This window comes from Bubalus kerabau, chromosome 21 (genome assembly GCF_029407905.1).
Source record: "Bubalus kerabau isolate K-KA32 ecotype Philippines breed swamp buffalo chromosome 21, PCC_UOA_SB_1v2, whole genome shotgun sequence".
NCBI lineage: Eukaryota > Metazoa > Chordata > Mammalia > Artiodactyla > Bovidae > Bubalus > Bubalus kerabau.
In genome coordinates this window covers 38,542,653-38,564,843 of record NC_073644.1, presented here as the reverse complement: position 1 = coordinate 38,564,843, position 22,191 = coordinate 38,542,653, and the positions used below count along the sequence as shown (strand labels likewise).

Sequence of the window (22,191 nt, the reverse complement as noted above, 5' to 3'; positions counted from 1 at the left end):
GTGATCACTGACCTAGAGCCAGACATCCTGGAATGTGAAGTCAAGTGGGCCTTAGAAAGCATCACTACGAACAAAGCTAGTGGAGGTGATGGAATCCTAGTTGAGCTATTTCAAATCCTAAAAGATGATACTGTGAAAGTGCTGCACTCAATATGCCAGCAAATTGAGAAAACTCAGCAGTGGCCACAGGACTGGAAAAGGTCAGTTTTCATTCCAATCCCAAAGAAAGGCAATGCCAAAGAATGCTTAAACTACCATACAATTGCACTCATCTCACACGTTAGTAAAGTAATGCTCAAAATTCTCCAAGCCAGGCTTCAGCAATATGTGAACCGTGAACTTCCTGATGTTCAGCTGGTTTTAGAAAAGGCAGAGGAACCAGAGACCAAATTGCCAACATCTGCTGGATGATGGAAAAAGCAAGAGAGTTCCAGAAAAACATCTATTTCTGCTTTATTGACTATGCCAAAGCCTTTGACTATGCGGATCACAATAAACTGTGGAAAATTTTGAATGAGATAGGAATACCAGGCCATCTAACCTGCCTCTTGAGAAACCTATATGCAGGTCAGGAAGCAACAGTTAGAACTGGACATGGAACAACAGACAGGTTCCAAATAAGAAAAGGAGTACGTCAAGGCTGTATATTGTCACCCTGCTTATTTAAATTCTATGCAGAATACATCATGAGAAATGCTGGGCTGGAAGAAGCACAAGCTGGAATCAAGATTGCCAGGAGAAATATCAATAACCTCAGATATGCAGATGACACCACTCTTATGGCAGAAAGTGAAGAGGAACTAAAAAGCCTCTTGATGAAGGTGAAAGAGGAGAGTGAAAAAGCTGGCTTAAAGCTCAACATTCAGAAAATGAAGATCATGGCATCTGGTCCCATCACTTCATAGGAAATAGATGAGGAAACAGTGGAAACAGTGTCACACTTTATTTTTTGGGGCTCCAAAATCACTGCAGATGGTGATTGCAGCCATGAAATTAAAAGATGCTTACTTTTTGGAAGGAAAATTATGACCAACCTAGACAGCATATTGAAAACCAGAGACATTACTTTGTCAACAAAGGTCCGTCTAGTCAAGGCTATGGTTTTTCCAGTGGTCATGTATGGATGTCAGAGATGGACTGTGAAGAAAGCTGAGCACTGAAGAACTGATGCTTTTGAACTGTGGTGTTGGAGAAGACTCTTGAGAGTCCCTTGGACTGCAAGGAGATCCAACCAGTCCATTCTAAAGGAGATCAGTCCTGGGGTTCATTGGAAGGGCTGATGCTAAAGCTGAAACTCCAATACTTTGGCCACCTGATGCAAAGAGTTGACTCATTGGAAAAGACTGATGCTGGGAGGGATTGGGGGCAGGAGGAGAAGGGGATGACAGAGGATAAGATGGCTGGATGGCATCACCGACTTGATGGACGTGAGTCTGGGTGAACTCCAGGAGTTGGTGATGGACAGGGAGGCCTGGCGTGCTGAGATTCATGGGGTCACAAAGAGTCGGACACGACTGAACCACTGAACTGAACTGAACTGAGTAACGATGGCGGGAAGGAGGTTCAGGAGGGAGGAGACATACGTACACCTACGACTGAAAAAAAACAAAACAAGTGAAAACAAAAAGGCAATACTAGCACAGGGCTGGGGTGAGGATGAAGTGAGATGATTCCTGTTCTATGGTAATACAGGTCATGCGACCGCAGGACAGGGCTGCTGCTGTTGGAGCATGGAGGCTTGAGTTCGAGCGTCAGCCCTGCAGCCCATTTTTGCTGAGGAGTGCAAGGCACCTTCACCAATGTCCTTTCTTACACAACATCCTTCTTTTCTGGGTTTATCTCTTCTCTCCTGAGCCCCTCCTCAACTCCTCCCAGAGCTCTTGAACAGAGAAATCTTTGTCAGTGGATGATCTGCATGTGACCACAATGCTAAGCCCCTGTATCCTCCAGAGTGGGGCTCAGAGGAGGTGCCAGGCTGGGGACCCACCTTTGGGACCCACCTTCAGTGACCCAATCAGCTCTTGATGCTGAAGGTGGCAGGGCTGGAGGCAAGAGGCCATCCTGTAGGAGTGTTTCTTAGAACTGTCTCCTAAAGAGTTGCTGAGCTTGCTTTCTCATCAGCAGGTCTGTGAGTCCAGTCCACTGTAGCTAACAGGTTTTGAGTTTTTTTTTTTCCCCCAGCCTCATAATTCTTCTGTTAGGGTGTGTGGTGTGTGTGTGTGTGTGTGTGTGTGTGTTAAGATACATATAATATGTGTGTGCTTAGTCACTCAGTCCTGTCCAACTTTTTGCGACCCCATGGATGGTAGCCCGGCCACGTGATTCTCCAGACAAGAATACTGGAGTGGTTAACCATTCCGCAACCCAGGGATGGCACTTGGGTCTCCTGCATTGCTGGCAGATTCTTTATCGTCTGAGCCACCAGGGAAGCCCAAACATAATATAAACCTTACCATTCTAACCCTTTCTAGGTGTTCAGTTCAGTGGCATTAAGTATATCCATGTTATTGCACAACCATCACCACCATCCATCTCCAGAATGATTAACGTCTTCAAAGCTGAAATTCGTTCCCCACTAATCAGTTACTGCCCATTCCTTCCCACCAGCTTCTTCTGGAAACCACCATTCTATTAATCATTCCACCACCACCAATCATGTCTCCATGATTCTACTCCTCTGGGTACCTCATACAGGTGGATTCATTCAGTATTTGTCCTTTTGTGACGAGCTTATTTCATTTAGCATAATGCCCTCAAGGGCTTCCCTGGTGGCTCAGACAGTAAAGAATCCCTGCAATGTGGGAGACCTGAGTTCAAACCCTGGGTCGGGAAGATCCCCTACAGGAGGGCATGGCAACCCACTCCAGTATTCTTGCCTGGAGAATCCACATGGATAGAGGAGTCTGGCAGGCTACAGTCCATGGAGTCACAAATTGCTGGACACGACTGAGCAATTAAGCATGAATGCCCTCAAGGTTTATCCATGTGTCAGAATTTCCTTCCATTTTTGGGACTTCCCTGGTGGTTCAGTGGCTAAGACTCCATGCTCCCAATGCAGGGGGCCTAGGTTCAATCCCTGGTTAGGGATCTAAGATTTCATGCACCACAACTAAATATTCTGCATGCCAAACCTAAGACATGGTGCAGCCAAATAAATAAATATTTTAAAAAAGAATTTCTTTCCTTTTTAAATCTGTAAAATATTTCATTGTCCTTTTATATAGTTCGTGAGGTTCTCCAGCAAGTTTACTGGGGTGGTTTGCCATTCCCTCCTCCAGCAGATCACATTTTGTCAGAACTCTCTGCTATGACCTGTCTTGGGTGACCCCACACAGCACGGCTTATAGTTTCATTGAGTTACGCAAGCTCCTTCACCATGACAAGGCAGTGATCCGTGATGTTAGAGAAGACTCCTGAGAGTCCCTTGGACAGCAAGGAGATCAAACCATTCGATCTTAACGGACATCAACACTGAATACTCGTCAGAAGGACTGATGCTGAAACTGAAATTTCAGTATTTTGGTCATCTGATGCAAACAACTGACTCACTGGAAAAGTCCCTGATGCTGGGAAAGATTGAGGGCAGAAGGAGAAGAGGGTGTCAGAGGATGAGATGGCTGGATGGCATCACCGATGCAATGGACGTGAACTTGGGCAAACTTCGGGAGATGCTGAGGGACAGGGAGGCCTGGCGTGCTGCAGTCCATGGGGTCGCAAAGTGTTGGACATAACTGGGCAATTGAACAACAACAGCATTCCATTGCTAGCACGTGTCACATTTATTTTATCCATTCATCCTTTGATGGACACTTTTGTTGCTTCTACATTTTGGCTATTGTGAATAATTCTGCAAGGAACTGCTGCTGCTAAGTCACTTCAGTTGTGTCCGACTCTGTGCAACCCCATAGATGGCAGCCCACCAGGCTCCCCCGTCCCTGGGATTCTCCAGGCAAGAACACTGGAGTGGGTTGCCATTTCCTTCTCCAATGCGGGAAAGTGAGACATGAAAGTGAAGTCGCTCAGTCGTGCCCGACCCTCAGCAACTCCGTGGGCTGCAGCCTTCCAGGCTCCTCCGTCCATGGGATTTTCCAGGCAAGAGTACTGGAGTGGGGTGCCACTGTCTTCTCTGTCTGCAAGGAATACAGGTGTACAAATATATCCGAGTCGCTGCTTTCAACCCTTTTGGGCATCTATCCAGTTTTTGCTGGATCATATGGTAATTCCATGTTTAATTTTTTGAGAAACCACCATGCCATTTTCCACAGTGGCTGTCTCACTTTACATTCCTACCACCAATGCAAAAGGGTTCTAATTTCTCCACATCTTTGCCAATCCTTGTTTCCTGTATTTTGAAAAATTTTAATTTTTTATAATAGTCATCCTAACCTCTTGAGAAATCTGTATGCAGGTCAGGAAGAACTGGACATGTAACAACAGACTGGTTCTAAAAGGAAAAGGAGTACATCAAGGCTATATATTGTCACCCTGCTTATTTAACTTATATGCAGAATACATCATGAGAAACACTGGGCTGGATGAAGCACAAGCTGAAGTCAAGATTTCCGAGAGATCCTCAGATATGCAGATGACACCACTCTTATGGCAGAAAGTGAAGAAGAACTAAAGAGCCTCTTGATGAAAGTGAAAGAGGAGAGTGAAAAAGTTGGCTTAAAGCTCAACATTCAGAAAACTAAGATTATGGCATCTGGTCCCATCACTTTATGGGAAATAGATGGGGAAACAGTGGAAACAGTGGCAGATTTATTTTTCTGGGCTCCAAAATCACTGCAGATGGTGACTGCAGCCATGAAATTAAAAGACGCTTACTCCTTGGAAGGAAAGTTATGACCAACCTAGAAAGCATATTACAAAGCAGAGACATTACTTTGCCAACAAAGGTCCATCTAGTCAAGGCTATGGTTTTTCCAGTAGTCATGTATAAACGTGAGAGTTGGACTATAAAGAAAGCTGAGTGCCAAAGAATTGATGCTTTTGAACTGTGGTGTTGGAGAAGACTCTTGAGAGTCCCTTGGACTGCAAGGAGATCCAACCAGTCCATTCTAAAGGAGATCAGTCCTGGGGTTCATTGGAAGGACTGATGCTAAAGCTGAAACTCGAGTACTTTGGCCACTTCATGCGAAGAGTTGACTTATTGGAAAAGACCCTGATGCTGGGAGGGATTGGGGGCAGGAGGAGAAGGGGACGACAGAGGATGAGATGGTTGGATGGCATCACTGACTCAATGGACATGAGTTTGAGTAAGCTCCAGGAGTTGGTGATGAACAGGGAGGCCTGGAGTGTTGCAGTCCATGGGGTAGCAAAGAGTTGGACACGACTGAGCGACTGAACTTAACTGAGTGTGAAGTGGTATCTCACTATAGTTTCAATTTGCATTTCTGTAATGATTAATGATTGTTGAGCATCATTCCATATGCTTATTGGCCATTTGTATATCATCTTTGAAGAAACAGCTACTTGAATTCTTACCCATTTTTTAATTGGTTGTTTGTTTTCTGGTTGTTGACTCGTTGGAGTTCTTTACATATTCTGGATACTAACCCCTTTTCAGATACACGGTTGACAAGCATTTTCTCTTATTCTCTGGGTTGCCTTTTCACTTTAGATAGTGTCTGGGATGCACAAAAATTTCAATTTTGATGAAATCCAATTTATCTATTTTTTCTTCTCTTGACTGTGGTTTTGGTATTGTAGCTATAATTTAGGGTTTTTTTTAAGGATTTTTTTTTTTTCATTTCAAATATTGTGGCCAAAAAGAAACTATGATTCAAAGAAAGTGATGGGCTTATTCCATCCTATCATTAGTTATTAATAGTAAGCTCTGGGCTGAGAATCCATATTCTTGGCTCTTCAGGGACTCTCATTGGAAGTACAAAACAAGGCAGGTACCTTGGTGAGAGCTGAAGCAAATCTCTAAAGTAATCTTCAGTTACCCTACAGTTGCATCGACCCCAAATATGAAAAATAAATCTCCAGTTTTGTCTTTTTGTCAGTCACTTGCAAGTTTTAATCTAATGTTCAAAATAGAAAGCTCCTGGAATGGAGAGTCTGTGAAGTATTTTAGAATGTGTTCATTTCTGGGCACTGCCTTTTACTAGAGCAGAGTTCCCGGTTTAGAATGAATCAATGGGCGGCTTACACCGTGTTATCAAGTCCTCAGTTGAGGAAGTCTGCGAAGCTGCAACCACTGCCCGGCCAGAACTGCCTTGCTTTTGGTGTGCTAGCAAGGGAGCGAGTCATCTTTCATTTCTTCGTGCTTGAAGACAGTTCCTCTGCTTCCACCCCCGCCGCCCAGCCCCCTCCAACTCCACTCACCACTTAGTTTACGCAGTAAAGCAATAAAGCAATGGGTCTGCTTTGGAGGGTTTCTAAAAGGAAAGATAAACAGTGGGGCGACTTGATGGGCCACAATGAAAGGAACTCATTATGAAGCCACTCAACAGCTCAGCCTCCTATCCTAGTAAAACTGGAGTCAACCTGATCATTTCAGGGGCGGTGGGTGGAAGGGGGGCTTCTCCAACCACGGGGAGTGTGGTAGGTTTTTCAGTCTCTCTCTTCTTGAAGGTCTAAGAGTTGTAATCATGCTCCGAGCTCTGCAGGGAGAGCATCTAACGGTGACTTCGAACTTAGCTCAGCTCTCCCCAGGTGACAGTGAGCACTGACCCTTGGGCCCCTTCGGGGAATCAATGAGCGGACTTGGAAACTTTGGGCCTCGGGGCGTTCTCTCCCCTGTCCGATCCTCTAACGCTCCGCGCCCAGAGCCCTTTGGGGAAGGGACAAGCAAGCCACGCTGTCCCCGAGACGCCGCTGCTCTCAGGCCGCTCGCCCCACACGCTGGGGAGCCCGAGGTCTAAAAACCAGCCCAGCGGCAGCATGTTCTGTGCACCCCGAGGCTGAGCACTTGATCACCCCGTGAGCCGCTTTTCTCGGTCTTCGTCCCGCTTCCAAGCCAACGCGAAAAAGAGGGAACACGGGGAGCGCGGGCGGGGAAGCGGCCGGGGCCCGGGCTGGAGCCGGCCCGCGGGCGGGGCGGGCGCGGGAAGGCGCAAGGGGGGCGTGGGCGCGGCGGCCCGCGCGCCCGGGCGGCCGGGCCAGGGGGAGGGGCGCTGGCTGCGGCGGCGCCTCCCGCCCCGGGTGAGCGGCGCGCGAGGCGGCCCCGCGGCACAGAGCGCCGAGCGGGGAGGCAGGGCTGGAGCACAGACGGCCGACGCGCGGCGCGGCTGCCATGGGCGCGCACTGACCCGCTGCTCAGCGCGGACTTCCTCGGCGGCGCGGAGCTCCCCGGCTGGCGGTGCGTCTCCTCGGTCACCATGAAAGGTAGGGCGGGCTTCGGGGCGCGCGGGAGGGGGCGAGGTGCCAGCTTTCTCTGAGCGGAGACCCGGGGGAGACCCGGTGCTGAATTTGGTGCGCGCATCCTGGGGGGCGTCCCCGGGGCTCGGGAGTCGGATACCGCCGGAGATCTCGGGGTTGGGCATTTGAAGCCGGCAAGTACTGCTCTCCCCACTGTGTCTCAACAAAGTAGTTTGAAGCCCCAAGTCGTTGTTTACGGATTCCAGTTCCCAACTTTTTAATTGAAAAAATACGCCCAGGAGAGTGGAGGCATCATCACTCCCCACCCTCGGCCCCCCCTAGTTCGTTCTGCGCCCTGGCGCACGCCCCACTCTCTCCAAGGTCCCTCTCCCTCCCCGCCGTTGCCGCTTTCCCGTCTGAGAAGTCGACGGGTGTTTTCTCCCGGACTCGGGGATGTTCTCGGTGCGCCCTTCCCACATCTGGCAATGATTAGGTGCCCGCGGAGTTCAGCTGGCTCGGGAAGTGCATTTGGCATCTTTCTCCATCAGCCCCACTGGCTGGAAAATCACCGCCCTCGGTTTCGCGTCCCTTCCATGTGCCCGCCTGCGGAGCTGTGCCCACGTGTGATCAAGGGCGACACAGTCCCCCGGGCGGTGTCCACCGCAGGCGGGTTTAGGGAAGTGTCAGATGCTATCGCACCTTTTAGCGAGAAGTGCTTCGCAGGGAAGCCGTCTGTTGAGTAGAAAACGAAGATTTGTCAACAGAATCTCGATCTGTATGTGAGATAATCACAGCAGAGGTATCGTTTGGAGATGGGCCGGCGTGGTGTTTACACAAGACTGGAATCCTGGATTTGTGTTAGGATAACACGTCTCGGTCCCCGCGCTGGCCGGACCTGAGTGAGGGGGCTCGGTTCGAGACGCCATCTGACCGCTAGGACCGAGCTTCCAGCAGCCCGAAAACGCGCGATGCGACCTCTTTGATTTGCAAGCGTTGCTGATCCAGGCGCGAGCCTCGGGAGCCCTACAGACTTGGAAAGAAACTTTTGGCTCTAGAGGTTTCTCTCTGCAAGGCAGATCACGCCAAACAGTTCGGAGCGATAATATCCTACCAGTTAGCTCTCCTTCCAGGGGAGTTCTGTGTCCTTCTCTGGAGATCCTGGGAAGGAAGGGGACAAAACGCCAGGTGGAAAGGGTCCCGCCCCCGGGCCAGAGACACAGAAGACAGGATGCAACGCAAGAGACACACAACGCAAGAGACACAAAAGCCAGGATTTCAAAACGCAGCGTGTGTGCGTTCCTTCTCTCTACATCTCAGTTTCTCTTCTCTTATTTACATTCTACGAAAGGCGCACTTTCCTTAGCCAGCACTGATTAAGAGATCTTCCCAGAATTGCAAGAATTCACACGGCTAAACTTTGCTCTGGTGCTCAGTTACCATCATTTTAGCCCGAAGTCAATCTTCTCATTGCTGGTCACTGAGGCCAGGAGGTTTTGAACTTTTGGAAAGATAAGCCAGCTCCTCATTTCATCAGCGCCCGTGTGGCTTCCTAAACCCTGAAAATCTAGTTATGCTTTTGACTGGGTCAATGACTGTTACTGCAGTTTGGGTATTTTTTCCAATGTGAATTCAAATCTGTAATGGAATACATACCTACAGGTTATATGTATGTATGCTGTGTGCTGAGTCGCTTCAGTTGTTGTGTCCAACTCTTTTCGACCTCATGGACTATAGCCCACCAGGCTCCTCTGCCCATGGGATTCTCCAGGCAAAAATACTGGAGTAAGGAACCATTCCCTTCTCCAGGGTTTTTTCCTGTCCCAGGGATTGAACTGAGTCTCCTCTGTTATAGGCGGATTCTTTACAGTCACCAGGGAAGTGTGTGTATATATACACACACTTATATATATATATATATATATGACTTACACTACATTCTAGACCAGCTAGCACACTGCTTGGATAGCTCATTGCTTATCCTCTGTGGTCTGGGCACTGCCTCAACACCCCACTTACCTTCTGCCTCAGTAGGTGAAGGGGACAAAGGGGCTGAATTCCTGGGGAGCTAGTCACTTTGAAGGCCTCTTTTAAAACGAAATGTTCTGTGAGAGGTTTGCTTACCAACAATTGCCGTAGAATTTGTGTTTGTCTGGTTTGTGAGGTGAGAAAGGCAGCAGACAGTAATGTTTTTTCAGTACCTACTAAGTGCGCCAGTATGCTCCACCCTCTACAAGCACTTTATCAGTGAACCCTCTCAAATACCCTATAAGACAGGCATTTTAACCCCTACACCATAGATATGGAAACAGTCCAGAAGAAATAGAAACCAGCAACAAGAGGGGCAGTAGGCATCTAAAAACAAGCTTTGCCACGTTCCCTGTGAGTCTTGGAGAGACCTAGAACACCAGATAGAACCCTTGGACTGGAAGAAAAGTGATTCTCAGACGATTAGGTAGCCAAGGAACTCGAAGCTGGTGCAGCAGCCAGGAAGGGATGGAGCCAAGAAATCAGACACAAGCCTTCCGAAGCCAAGGAGAGTGTGATTTTAGCCAAAAAAGAAAGCTGCCTTTACCAAGTAGAATTATTTGGACAATTTGTCATAGGTAACCAACACAGAGTTTTCCTTGGGTTCGTAATTATGTCATAAAGCAATGAACTCATTATGTTTAAGCCAATGTTGCATTAGTATTTGATTTCTCTAAGTGATAGAAGTCTGTGACAAACCTTGCAAATGCTTAAAATTGAAGTGTTAACCCAAAACATTCTTTAGCCAAATAGAAAATTAGTGGACATCTTAGAAACTACAGAAGTTTATTTGTCAAGGCAAAAATTCAGATACTATGCAAGTCAGATGCCTTTTCAAGGCACTTATTTGACTTTCTAATTGTGATTTTTAAACTTGGGATATATAGCCTTTGTAAAAACCCAGGCCTTTGGAGTCTAATTCCAAGGCTTCGGTGAACCACAGCACCACCTATCTGTTGCGTTCAGCAAATATCTCTTTTAATATTTCTTCCTTCTCTGGAGTCCCAAGTAAAAAAATAATGACATCATTATACATTTTCCAGAAGAAAATTACTTGCCCTGTTGCTGGAATACTTTAAGTGTTCCACAGTGATTAAAACATGAAGTTGGTTTTAATTTATTTCTAATTACATTTTCAATTAGCAGTACTGCACCATAAATTTCATGGTTTTTAATATTCACACTCTTTATGAAGGAATCTGACTCCTCTAGAGTTAGGTGTGTCATTAAGAAATCATTTTTAGTTCTGGAAGTTGGGAGTATTGGTGAGTTTTAATGCAGTAGCACTTGTTACTTAAGAGATGGCCTGCAACAACCATCAGCTCACAGGACCACATTGGTTCAAACCACTGTTCTAATTTAACACAGGGAGGATGTCAGTGCCATTAAAACCTAGTGTCCAACTGCTTATTTTTGTGCTTTTGTGTGTAAACATTTCTGAAATGCTATCTGGCAATGATACTTTTAAAAGGTGCTAGTAAGCAGTGTATTTCTACTCCCTGTTTTCCCAGACCTGCAGTCTCTTGTCTTTCCAGGTGTCTAAGATGTCTTGTCCTTAACTGGGATAAGCAAACACTTGTGTAGATTCTGACTGCTTTAACATCGAAAGAATCATGTTTTCTGCAGGAAAATGGAAACAAAGTGAGGTCTTTTTCCTTTCACTGTTTGGGAATTGAGGCTTCTTTTCCTCTGGAAGACAAATTTGCAACCCAGTTACACTTTTAACTTTTCATTAGTTTGAAGATGCTTGACATTCCTAATCTGAGGTTTAATTATTGCTAAGTATATATCTTCCCAGTGGTCTCCTGTGCAATTTTCCCAGATTGTTCCCATCCCCTGACCCTCACCCCCACTGCAACCCCGTGGCTCATTCAGCAATAATGGTGTGAATGAGAAAAGCTGGCAGATGATAACTTCTAAGCAATAGCATAATTCTAATTTTCTGAATTCATACTTATTTTTATTGAATCATTATTTCAAAACTGTTGATGCAGCTGCTGCCTAAAGTAAGTTAAATGGCCTTCAAAGTGTTTGTTTTCAAATGAGAAAATAGACATTTAAAGTTTATTGATAGAAAAATGTTATTCCTCGAATGAACGTAGCATGTGAGTGATCTCTTAGGAGGAAGTCCGATTCATGTCTTCCCACTAAGGGAAAAAGTGGTTAGGTGCTGGGAGGGCTTTCCAGATGGCACTAGTGGTAAAGAACCTGTCTGCCAATGCAGAAGACTTAAAAGACGCAGGTTCGATCCCTGGGTTGGGAAGATTCCCTGGAGAAGGGCGTGGCAATCCATTCCAGTTTTCTTCCCATGGACAGAGGAGCCTGGCGGGCTGTAGTCCACAGGGTCACAAATAGTCGGACACAACCGAAGCAACTTAGCATGCATGCACAAGGAGCCCAGAATAATGGCAGAGTGTAGCCTTTCTCCTTTTGAGGGGCAAATCAGAGTGAAAAGAATCGGGCAGTTGGGGGTCAGGGGACAGTGTCCTAGGTCACTTAGGTGATCATCTGTGAAAAGCGTCTACCCTCACCGCGAGTCAGCTATAACCAGTCTGGTTCTGCCTTTCCATCTTTTGCTCTTATGCCATTCTGAAGGCACAGGCTCTCTCAGATTCTGGAATTCCTATCTATGCCCTGGAGGCAGGGAACTGGGTTGTGAGTGGGAAGATAAATGCTGGGGACTTATTAAAACATTTGTTAAGTCCCTACTGTGTGCCACAGTCCATAAATGCTGAGAGAGCAGAGTAGAAGAGGTCGCCTCCTGTCTGGCCTTAGACCTTAATAACTTGGCATCAAAGGTCTGAAGAAACTGCTGTGCTCTTCAGCCAGTCACTGGAGGAACCTCTGTAGGCTGGAGCTCCTGCAGAGATAAGGCACATTCCAGGGTTGCTGCCCTTTGTAGAATTTATCTGCTGGGAGGTTTTCTTGTGACTGATTGAATGAGTGTGAATGGCTTGCTGAAGTCATTGACTCTGCAAACAGCCCCTGTGCTGTCTTGCTGACAGGTTTGCCTTCAGACAGTTAGCATAGTCAGAATTGCTTTTCAGGAACAGACTTAACCACCAATGATCAGCAATAATGATGATGATGATGATGATGATGATGATAACAATAAATAAACACCTTAACAAAGGATAGGAAGGTATTGACATTCCTCATAGAACCTTCACTCTTTACTACTGATAGCATGGTTTCTAATCACACCAGTCATCCAAAGCTTGGGGAAGGCAACTATTCAATCAAGCAGTAATTTGATTTCTATTTAAGTGAATGATATTTAAAGGGCCCAAACCAAAATAGTACCCTGAACAGGTCCTGCTGATTGCTTAAGGAACCTTCAAAATTATATAGCAGTGAAAGCAGAAATGAGTAATCCCAAATTAAAATTCCAAAGAGAGTCCAGGAGCTTTCTTAACCCTTGAATTTATCACAGTCCATCGATACTCTTAAAAATTATTAAGGAAAGATGTTTTTCAACATGGGAGATTAAAAATTAATTTATTTATTGGAATTGGACATATTAAATATGACTTATGCTTCCTGAGTCATTTGGGATGAAAATTCTTTGTTTTGTGAAGTCATATGCACTTGCCTAAGAGGTTGGACATTTGACATTCTGTGTGCAAAAACTAACGTCATTGGTTTGTGAAGATATCTGCACTTCTGAGGCCTAAGTCACTTAGTTATGACATAGAAATGTTTGGAAAGTAGCTGATATATGTATATATGACATTATTCGAAGGCAAAGTATCCAAATTTATATTCTAAATTTATAATCCAAAGTATTAATATATATTGATACTTTAAAATATGCCTATCTCAAAAAATGTAATTATACATAGTGTTCCCAGGAGTGGAACCTGACGATTTCAATGTGGTGAGGAGTGTGGGCTCTGAAACCAGAGGGCCTGCTGACCACATGATACTCGTTAACCTCCTGGGCCCCTCAGTTTCCTCATCTGTCAAGTGGGGGGATAATAATGACATATACTGGATGCCATTTTTTTCTATTTTCTGAGGATTATATAGGTTAGTTTAGCTCAGTTGTTTAGAGTGGTGTCTTGCACTTAAGGAGAACTCAAGATATTTTAGGTTTTAGAACACTGTATAATTGTGACTTGCTGCTTATTCCAGGCAGGAATGTAATTGCCAATTATGAACCATTTATGTTAAGTTAATCAAGTGATAATGGGTTTCCTTGGTGGCTCAGCGGTAAAGAATCTGCCTGCCAGTATCCAAGGGGATACCCAAAATATTTAGCAACCCAGGTGACACTCTATTGAGGCCATGGTTCTCACAAATACCTGCATGAAAGCCACTCCCCTAGAGCAGTGGCCAGTGGAGGCTGGCTGTGGACTCCAGGGGCCAGTAGGCACTGGGTATTTGGCCTCAGGGGTCCTCCTCTCCTCCTCCCCCACTGGGCCAGTCATCGTAGATGGGTGGTGGGACACACAAGACCAGCTTGCAGGAATGGTGCTTGCTGACTGGTTTGGAAGCAGTTAAAGATCTTGAGAGCCCGGGGGACCACGCTGTTCTGTTCTAGTGGTGATGATGCTACTAAAGGAGCTGGGGCTCCTGTCTCAGGGTGGAGACAGGACAGGGTGAACGGCAGCGCTGATCCCAGCTCAGAGGATAAGTTTGCATTCAGCCTTGCCTCTGTCCACGGTCCTTCAACCTGGCTCCTGAAAGTGCCTGAACTTGTTCTGATCAACATGGCATTTGCCAGAAGCTACCCAGAGCAGCCATGAAGGCTGCGAGCCCAGATCTGTGCGGTTGCTCCAGGGTGAACTCTGCGTGCTGGCTCTTTGGACCCGGGGATCTTTTCCGGTCGTCAACGTCTGTTGGACTGGTGGGCTTTTTTTCAGTGTACCTGACTTTTATCTTCCCTGCACATTTCCTTGTTTTGTTTGCTTGATTTTTGTTCTTTCTTTCTTTTTTTTTTTTTTGTTTATCAAAGTTAGAGATGCACATAGTTTAGAGAGTCAAAGAACATCCTATTTATTATGAAAAACAGCAATTTCCTGCCCAGCCCACTTCATTTTATCATTTTCCAGTCCCCAGAGGCAACCTCCTGAGAACATTTTTTGCGTTTGATTTTGGCATCGGCTTTTCTTTCAGTTGTCTACCGATGCCTAGAAGACAGAATCCCCAAGCTCTGTCGCTTCAAATAACAGCTGTTTATTCACTCACGACTCTGCAATTCAGGCTGGTCTCTGCCTCCTGAGGTGTTGATTGGGCTAGAGCATCCTGGGGAGGCTGGAAGGGCCAAGGCCTGGCTGGGCTCTCCCCTCCTCATCACAGTCTCTCATTCCCCAGGGATCCCCTCTCGCCAGGTCACCTCTGGTCCAGCAAGGTGCCTGGATATTTCCCAAGGCAGCCAACTGCCTAGGGGGTGAGAACAGAAGCTGATAGCAGAGATCTTGGAGAAGACCTAGGCCCCAAGGTCACCCACTGCTACTTCTGGCGAATTCCATTGGCCACAGCGAGTCACAAAGTCCTCCCAAATTCAAGAGAGTGGACATGAACTTTCACTTGGAGGGATGGAAAGAGTTGTTGGCAGTTCTTAATGTGGACAAGCTCCTATAGCCCCATGTCCTTAAATGACATGTTTATGGCAGTCTTCATTTTCACTGGGCTTCCCAGGCAGTAAAGAATCCTCCTGCAATGCAGGAGACGCAGGTTTGATTCCTGGGTTGGGAAGATCCCCAGAGAAGGAAATGGCAACCCACTCCAGTATTCTTGCCTGGGAAATCCCATGGACAGAGGAGCCTGGCGGGCTACAGCCCATGGGGTCTCAAAGAGTCATTTTTATTATTTTAATTATTATTGTTATTATTTTGGTTTTGGGTGTTATATATTGACTTCCCTTTATAGCAAATGAGGATTTAGTTCTCCTACCCTTCACCTCCACCTGAGTACTATCACGGATACCTCCTGATGCCCCTCATCATCCCAATATAGTTGTATCACAATCTGGACTAGATCAATATTTGGGGTTTATATTAATAAGATGTGTGTCTGTGTTTGCTGAGTCACTTACAGTCATGTCTGACTCTTTGCAACCCTATGGACTGCAGCCTGCCAGCCTCCTCTGTCCATGGGATTCTCCAGGCAAGAATACTGGAGTGGGTTGCCATGCCCTCCTCCAGGGGATCTTCCCAACCCAAGGATCAAACACGCATCTCTTACGTCTCCTACATCTCCTACATTGGCAAGCGAATTCTTTACCACTAGCACCACCTGAGTTTCTGTAATATGCCACAGATGTGCTAGCTGCCGAGGGGACAACGTGATAAATGTCCCGTTTTTAGAGGGCTTTCCATCTGCGGGAAGTCAAAACCAGAACAGGAATGTAAGACAGATGGAGACAATTGCCGTCACACTGATACAGAGGGGGTGCAGGGCAAGGAGAGGTAAATTCTAACCACGGGGATATTGCATAAGTTGGTCCACAGATTGATTGGAACATATTAATATGTATGACTCTCAGTTCCCCAAGCCAACTAAACTAAACTTCACTTGAACTCATGGTACTCTAAAATCAGTGATGCTCAAAGAATGTCAGCAAGAATTCTGTTCAGTGTTCAGCATCACGAAACCTCTGGCCAGTGTGGCTCTGTGCCAATTACCAAGGAAAGTAAATAAAGTAAATAAAAATCATATTTTGAAACAGACAAGCAAAAGACATGTGGCCCGTAGGTATTGCAATAAAAATGCTGTGGTACATCTGTGTCAGCCGAGAAAGTACGTGCTTGTAGACATAAATCTTCAATTAAACACATTTTGTTATTTAGGATGTTAAGGTTTCTTCTTCCCTGCAGGCTAACTGCTGTCAGAAGCAGGGATTGAGTTCTGGCCATTGCAGAACTGAGAGGCCTTAAATCTTAACAAAATCCTTGCTCCTGTCAAAGTGTAGCAATTGCATGACATAGATTATGTCAGAGGCAGATTTTGAGAAGTGGCAGGTTGCAAAGGTGACTAGATCCTCGAGAGGCAATATCCTTATTTGAACCCATCACCTCTGCAGGCCCCTGAGACTGCAGAGAAAATCTGGGGGGCTTCCCTGGCCACCCAGAGGTTAAGGCTCCAAGCTTCCAATGCAGGCAGTGAGGGTTTGATCCCTGGTTAGGGAACTAAGATCTCACATGCCACAGTTGTTGATGTTGTTCAGTCCCTAAGTTGTATCTGACTCTTCATGACCTCATGGACTGCAGCCCGCCAGGCTTCCCTGTCCTCTGCTATCTTCCTGAGTTTGCTCAAATTCATGTGCATCGAGTCGGTGATGCCATCCAACCATCTCATCCTTTGCTGCCCCTTTTCCTTGTGCCTTCAGTCTTTCCCAGCATCATGGTCTTTCCCAATGTGTCAGCTCTTCGCATCAGGTGGCTGAAGTATTGGAGCTTCAACTTCAGTATCAGTCCTTCCAGTGAATATTCAGGGTTGATTTCCTTTAGGATTGACTAGTTTGATCTCTTTGCAGTCCAAGGGACTCTCAAGAGTCTTCTCTGGCACCACAATTTGAAAGCCATCAATTCACATGTGGCGAGGGATGGCCTAAATAAATAATAAATAAGATGACTTTTATAAAAGAAAAGAAAATCTGGGCTGCACTTAGCCTGGGTCCACTGAGTGTGAGGAAAGGGTTTTGAGAACAAAATATAACCTTGCCCATGAGATCAGGCTGTTTGTCTTCCTCAAACCCATCTGCCAGCCATGTGGGTCCTGTGGTAGCCTTTTGCCCTCTCAGATGCTCAGGCACTGGGGACAGCTGACCTTGCCTCCTCTCTCCTATGGCTTTTATAGTTCGATGTGGGCCATCCACACAGCCACAAGCCCTGGCAGCTCCTGCTTCTTCCTCTTTTTCAATTCCTAAAATGAATCACTCCATCACTAGCCTGAATCATCTGTTTGGTAATGACACAGCTGGGGACTCTGACAGGGGCTCTGCACCACCCCCACCTTCTTTTTTTTTTTTTTTAATATTTTTATTTATTTATTTGGCTAGTTGTGGTATGTGGGATTTTGTTTCCAGACCAGGAATGGAACCCGTGCCACCTGCATTGGAAGCATGGAATCTTAACCACTGGGCCACCAGGGAAATCCCCACCCCCACCTTCTTAATGGAATGTCTACGAAGCATCACCTGCCCAATGTGACCCAGCTTTTAAGGATATGAAAAGTCAACTCTTGTAAATACATCGAATGAAACAAAGTTGAACCATTTCTCTCTCTTTTAGCATGTCCCAGAGTCTAATAGTTCCAAAACCACAATGAATTTTCAAGAAGGGATATGGTATACTGTGTTCCCCCCAAACTCTCTTTTTCCTTCCAAAGAACAAATGTTAAGAAAGATTAAGATGTTTCTCCAAGATACCTTCCCTGATAATCCCAATAATTTGTTCTCTGGGTACTTTGTACCCTGAATATCTCAGATGATTTAGTACCTATTTGTAGAGTTGAATGAGATAGAGATTTATATTTTTTTGGTGGCTGCTATGGGGCTTCCCAGGTGGCGCTAGTGGTAAAGAACCCTCCTGCCAAAGCAGGAGACATGAGACGTGTGGTTTCGATCTCTGGGGTGGGGAGATCCTCTGGAGTAGGAAATGGCAACCCACTCCAGTGCGCTTGCCTGGAGAATCCCATGGACAGGGGAGCTTGGCGGGCTACAGTTCATTGGGTTGCAAAGAGTCAAACAGGACTTAGTGACTGAGCACATAAGAATTCTCATCCTTTACATTGCCATATGTAAAACAGATAACCAGTGGGAATTTGCTGAGTGAGGCAGGGAGCTCAAACCTGGTGCTCTATGACAACTTAGAATGGTGGGATGGGCTAGGAGGTGGGAAGGAGGTTCAGGAGGGAGGGGACATATGTATACCTATGGCTGATTCATGTTGATGTATGGCAGAAACCAACATGATATTGTAAAGCAATTATTCTCCAATTAAAAATTAAAAGAAATTTTTAAAAATTAAAAAAAAAAAAAAGTTTCTCATCCTCTTGGGATGCAGGTTAAGTCGAGCAACAGGACATCCTCTTTAAGTCCTATTAGGGGTCGCCCGTAAAGCCTTTGTTTCCTTGAACTGTTAATGGCTTGCAGTAGGTTAATTTGGAGGCAGGACTGAATTGCTTTAATAATAGAAGTCTGAGACGTTTGAAGTTCCCAGGGAAATTTCAGGAAGGAGAGAGGAGTCAGGCAGACTAAAAATGCTGCATGGGAAAAGGACCAGAGAGGAAAAAGAAAACAAACAAACAAACTAATGGTAGGTCTGCTGAAAAGATGCTTTGGGGAGAACACGAATTTTTAAGCTGTTTGCTACTGAGAGCACAGCACAAGCTGCTTTTTTGTCTCCACGGTGAGGTTGTCACTGGTGGATCCTTGGTCCACAACCTGTGCATGTGAGTGGATTCTTGTGTGGTCACGGCTCCACAGCAGAGGGGCTGGAGCTGGCAGGGGAAACTGACGCCTGGGTGGCATTGTTACCTATACTAATGTCCCATCAACTCCACTGGTCTATAAGCACCTATTTAGTGACTGAGTGAATAAATGCGTGGATTTCTAAGCTGAAGCAGCAGATAATGGTTTCTCTCTCCCTCTTTTTTTTCGGCTGTGCCACACGGCATGTGCGATCTTCGCTCCCTGATGAGGGATGGCACCTGCGCCCCCTGCATTGGAAGTGTGGAGTCTTAACCTTTGGACCTCCAGGGAAGTCTCCCAAGGGTTTCCCTTTAAGTGACACTAGATCAGACCTCACAGATATCAGTGAGAGAATTACTTAGGAAAGTGGGCACAGGCTAGGGGCTTAATATGTCTTGGGTGAACTAATCAATCACCAAGTCAGTGAGAAAAAGGCGCTCTTCTTTTGGTTGTGAGCACATTCTTCCATCTAGAAAGAATGAAAGGTTTAATCCTTTACAGGAGAAGATGACTTGAATAATGAAACCCAGGATTTCTAGATTCCAAGCAAGTCTCTTCCTTGTTCACTAAATAAGGAAACACGGTAAAACACTGAGATTTCTGACTTCTCCATGGTCTTAGGAGTAGTTCTTCTCTTACACTTTTCAGAACAGTGTTTTCATGACACTTCATGACACACTAGTGTGCTGATGATGTTCAGCATGTTGTGTGGGATGTCTCACACACCTTGGTTTTCCCACAGCATTTCAAGGTTCAGTTATAACTAGGTCCTGCGTCCCACTGTGGGCTGAAAAAGATAATCACAGAGGCTTTATTTCCCCACTATGTCTCTTTTGTCTTCGAAAGCCTATCAGCTTCTTGAGGGAAGGGACCATGTCTCACTCATTTCTGCAGCCCTACTGCCTGGCAGTCTCTGGGCCATAGTGACGCTGAGTCAGCACTTTTGAACTGACCTGTATGTGGGTGGAGGGAAGCTGATTGCTGGAGCAGTGGTGCTGACCAGCTCAAGAATAATTGGTTACACGATAGCCAGGACATGGAAGCAACCTAAACGTCCATGGACAGAGGAATGGATAAAGAAGATGTGGTGTATATACACACACACACACACATATATATAAAATGGAATATCACACAGCCATGAAAAAGAATGAAATAATGCCATCTGCAACAACATGGATGGACCTAGTGAGTGTCATACTAGGTGAAGTAAGTCGGACAGAAAAGGAAAAATGTCATATGTCATCTCTTATATGTGGAATTTAAAAAGAAATTATACAAATGAACTTAACTTACGAAACAGAAACAGATTCACAGACTTAGAGAACAAACATGTTTACCATAGGGAAGGATGGGGGGATGGGATAGTTAGGGAATTTGGGGATTGACATGTACACTCTGCTATAACAGATAACCAATAAGGACCTACTTTAGCCCAAGGAACTCTGCTCAATGTTATATGGCAAACTGGAAGGGAGGGGAGTTTGGGAGAGAATGGATACATGTATATATGTGGCTGAGTCCCTTTGCTTTTCACTTGAAACTATCACAACATTGTTAATTGGCTATACCCCAACACAAAAAATTTTAAAAAAAGGAAGAGAAGAAAAAGAAGTATCCTTTAGAGACTTTCCTCATGGTCCCATGATTAAGACTTCACCTTCCAATGCAGGGGATATGGGTTTGATCCCTGATCGGGGAGCTAAGATCCCGCATGTCTTGGGACCAAAATACCAAAACATAAAATAGAAGCAGTATTGTGGCAAGTTCAATATAGACTTTAAAAAATTGGAGTATTTTTATCCTATTGTTCATTGCAGCACTATTGATAATAGCTAGAACATGGAAGCAACCATGTCCATTGACAGATGAATAGATAAAGAAGCTGTGGTACCTATATACAATGGAATATTACTCAGCCATAAAAAGGAACGCATTTGAGTCAGTTCTGATAAGGTGGATGAAACTAGAACCTATTATACAGAGTGAAGTGAGTCAGAAAGAGAAATATAAATATCGTATTCTAAGGCACATATACAGAATCTAGAAAAATGGTACTGAAGAATTTATTTACAGAGCAGCAGTGGAGAAACACACATAGAGAACAGACTTATAGACATGGACAGAGGGCAGGAGAGGGTGAGATGTATGGAAAGAGTAACATGGAAACTTACATTACCATATGTAAAATAGATAGCCAACAGGAATTTGCTTTATGGCTCAGGAAACTCAAACAGGGGCTCTGTATCAACCTAGAGGGGTGGGATGAGGAGGGAAGTTCAGGACGGAGGGGATATATGAATACCTATGGCTGATTCATGTTGAGGTTTGACAGAAAACAAAAAAATTCTGTAAAGCAATTATCCTTCAATAAAAAAATAAAAAAAATTGGAGTTTTTTTTTTTTTTAAAGTATCCTATAATCAGGTACACCCATACCTGACAGAAGTGTGAAATAAGAAGTTCATTGTCAGTGTGATAAGGAATTGCATCATGACCATGTGAGGAGGAGTATTTAGGCTTTTGGTAGAAAGTGTGGCTGACACAATATCACCCTTGTTTCCACAGTGGCCCCACCTTTAGGAATCCCCACAGCAAGGAAATCCACTTACTGGGAAACCATCCATCAGTCCCAGTTATCCATTGGAAGGAGAGTGGGGAAAGATTTGGCTATCCTTGCAGGAATCATGCTGGGCTCCTGAGGTGCCACAGTACGTAGAAGAGGTGACTTCACAGCCTGGCATCTGCACAGGAAGGCCCCAGGCTCAGTTATATGACGATAACTTGACCCTTTTGTCAGTTGATTATTCAGTCATTTATTCACCACAATCTATTAAGCCCATGCTGTGACACGGTTTTTCCGAGTAGTTCGAATGATAAAGAATCTGCCTGCAATGTAGGAGACCTGGGTTCGATCCTTGGGTCAGGAAGATCCCCTGGAGAAGGGAGTGGGAACCCACTCCAGTATTCTCATCTGGAGAATTCCATGGACAGAGGAGCCTGGTGGGGCTACCATCCTTGGGGTCGCCAAGAGTTGGACATGACTGAGTGACTAACACTTCTGTGACAGACACCATTCTAGATACATGGAATTCATTCATGAAGTCAGTAAAAAAAATTCTCATGGGATGTGTGATAACACACACTTACACAGAAATGAGAATGACATCAGAGAGTAATATTAAAGTAGGACGATTTGACACAGAGTGGCTGAGTGGTGGTCCAGAAAGGCATCTCAGAGGTACCATACCTCCTCTGAGACCTGAATTAGGAGGAGTTGCCTAAGGAGCCAGAGGAAGAGCATTCCAGGCTGAGGTGACAGCCAGTGCAGGGACCCTTTGGTCTTTCTCCTGGTGTGCTCCAGGAGTGAGGAGCAGGGTGGGCGAGGGGAGGGTGGAGCAGGTGGAAACGGAAGGAGCTGAGTCCAGCACTTCAGGTCTT

General features: G+C 45.5%; 1 protein-coding gene across 1 annotated transcript in view; it reads left to right on the top strand.

Annotated features, from left to right (window-relative positions):
• Window positions 1-7,107: 7,107 nt before the first annotated feature.
• COLEC12 (collectin subfamily member 12) overlaps window positions 7,108-22,191 on the top strand; it is a 183,087-nt gene continuing 168,003 nt past the window's right edge. The window contains exon 1 of the mRNA XM_055559430.1: window positions 7,108-7,335. Coding sequence (XP_055415405.1) covers window positions 7,329-7,335 — 7 coding nt within the window. The 5' untranslated portion in view covers window positions 7,108-7,328. The remainder of the gene's footprint in view (window positions 7,336-22,191) is intronic.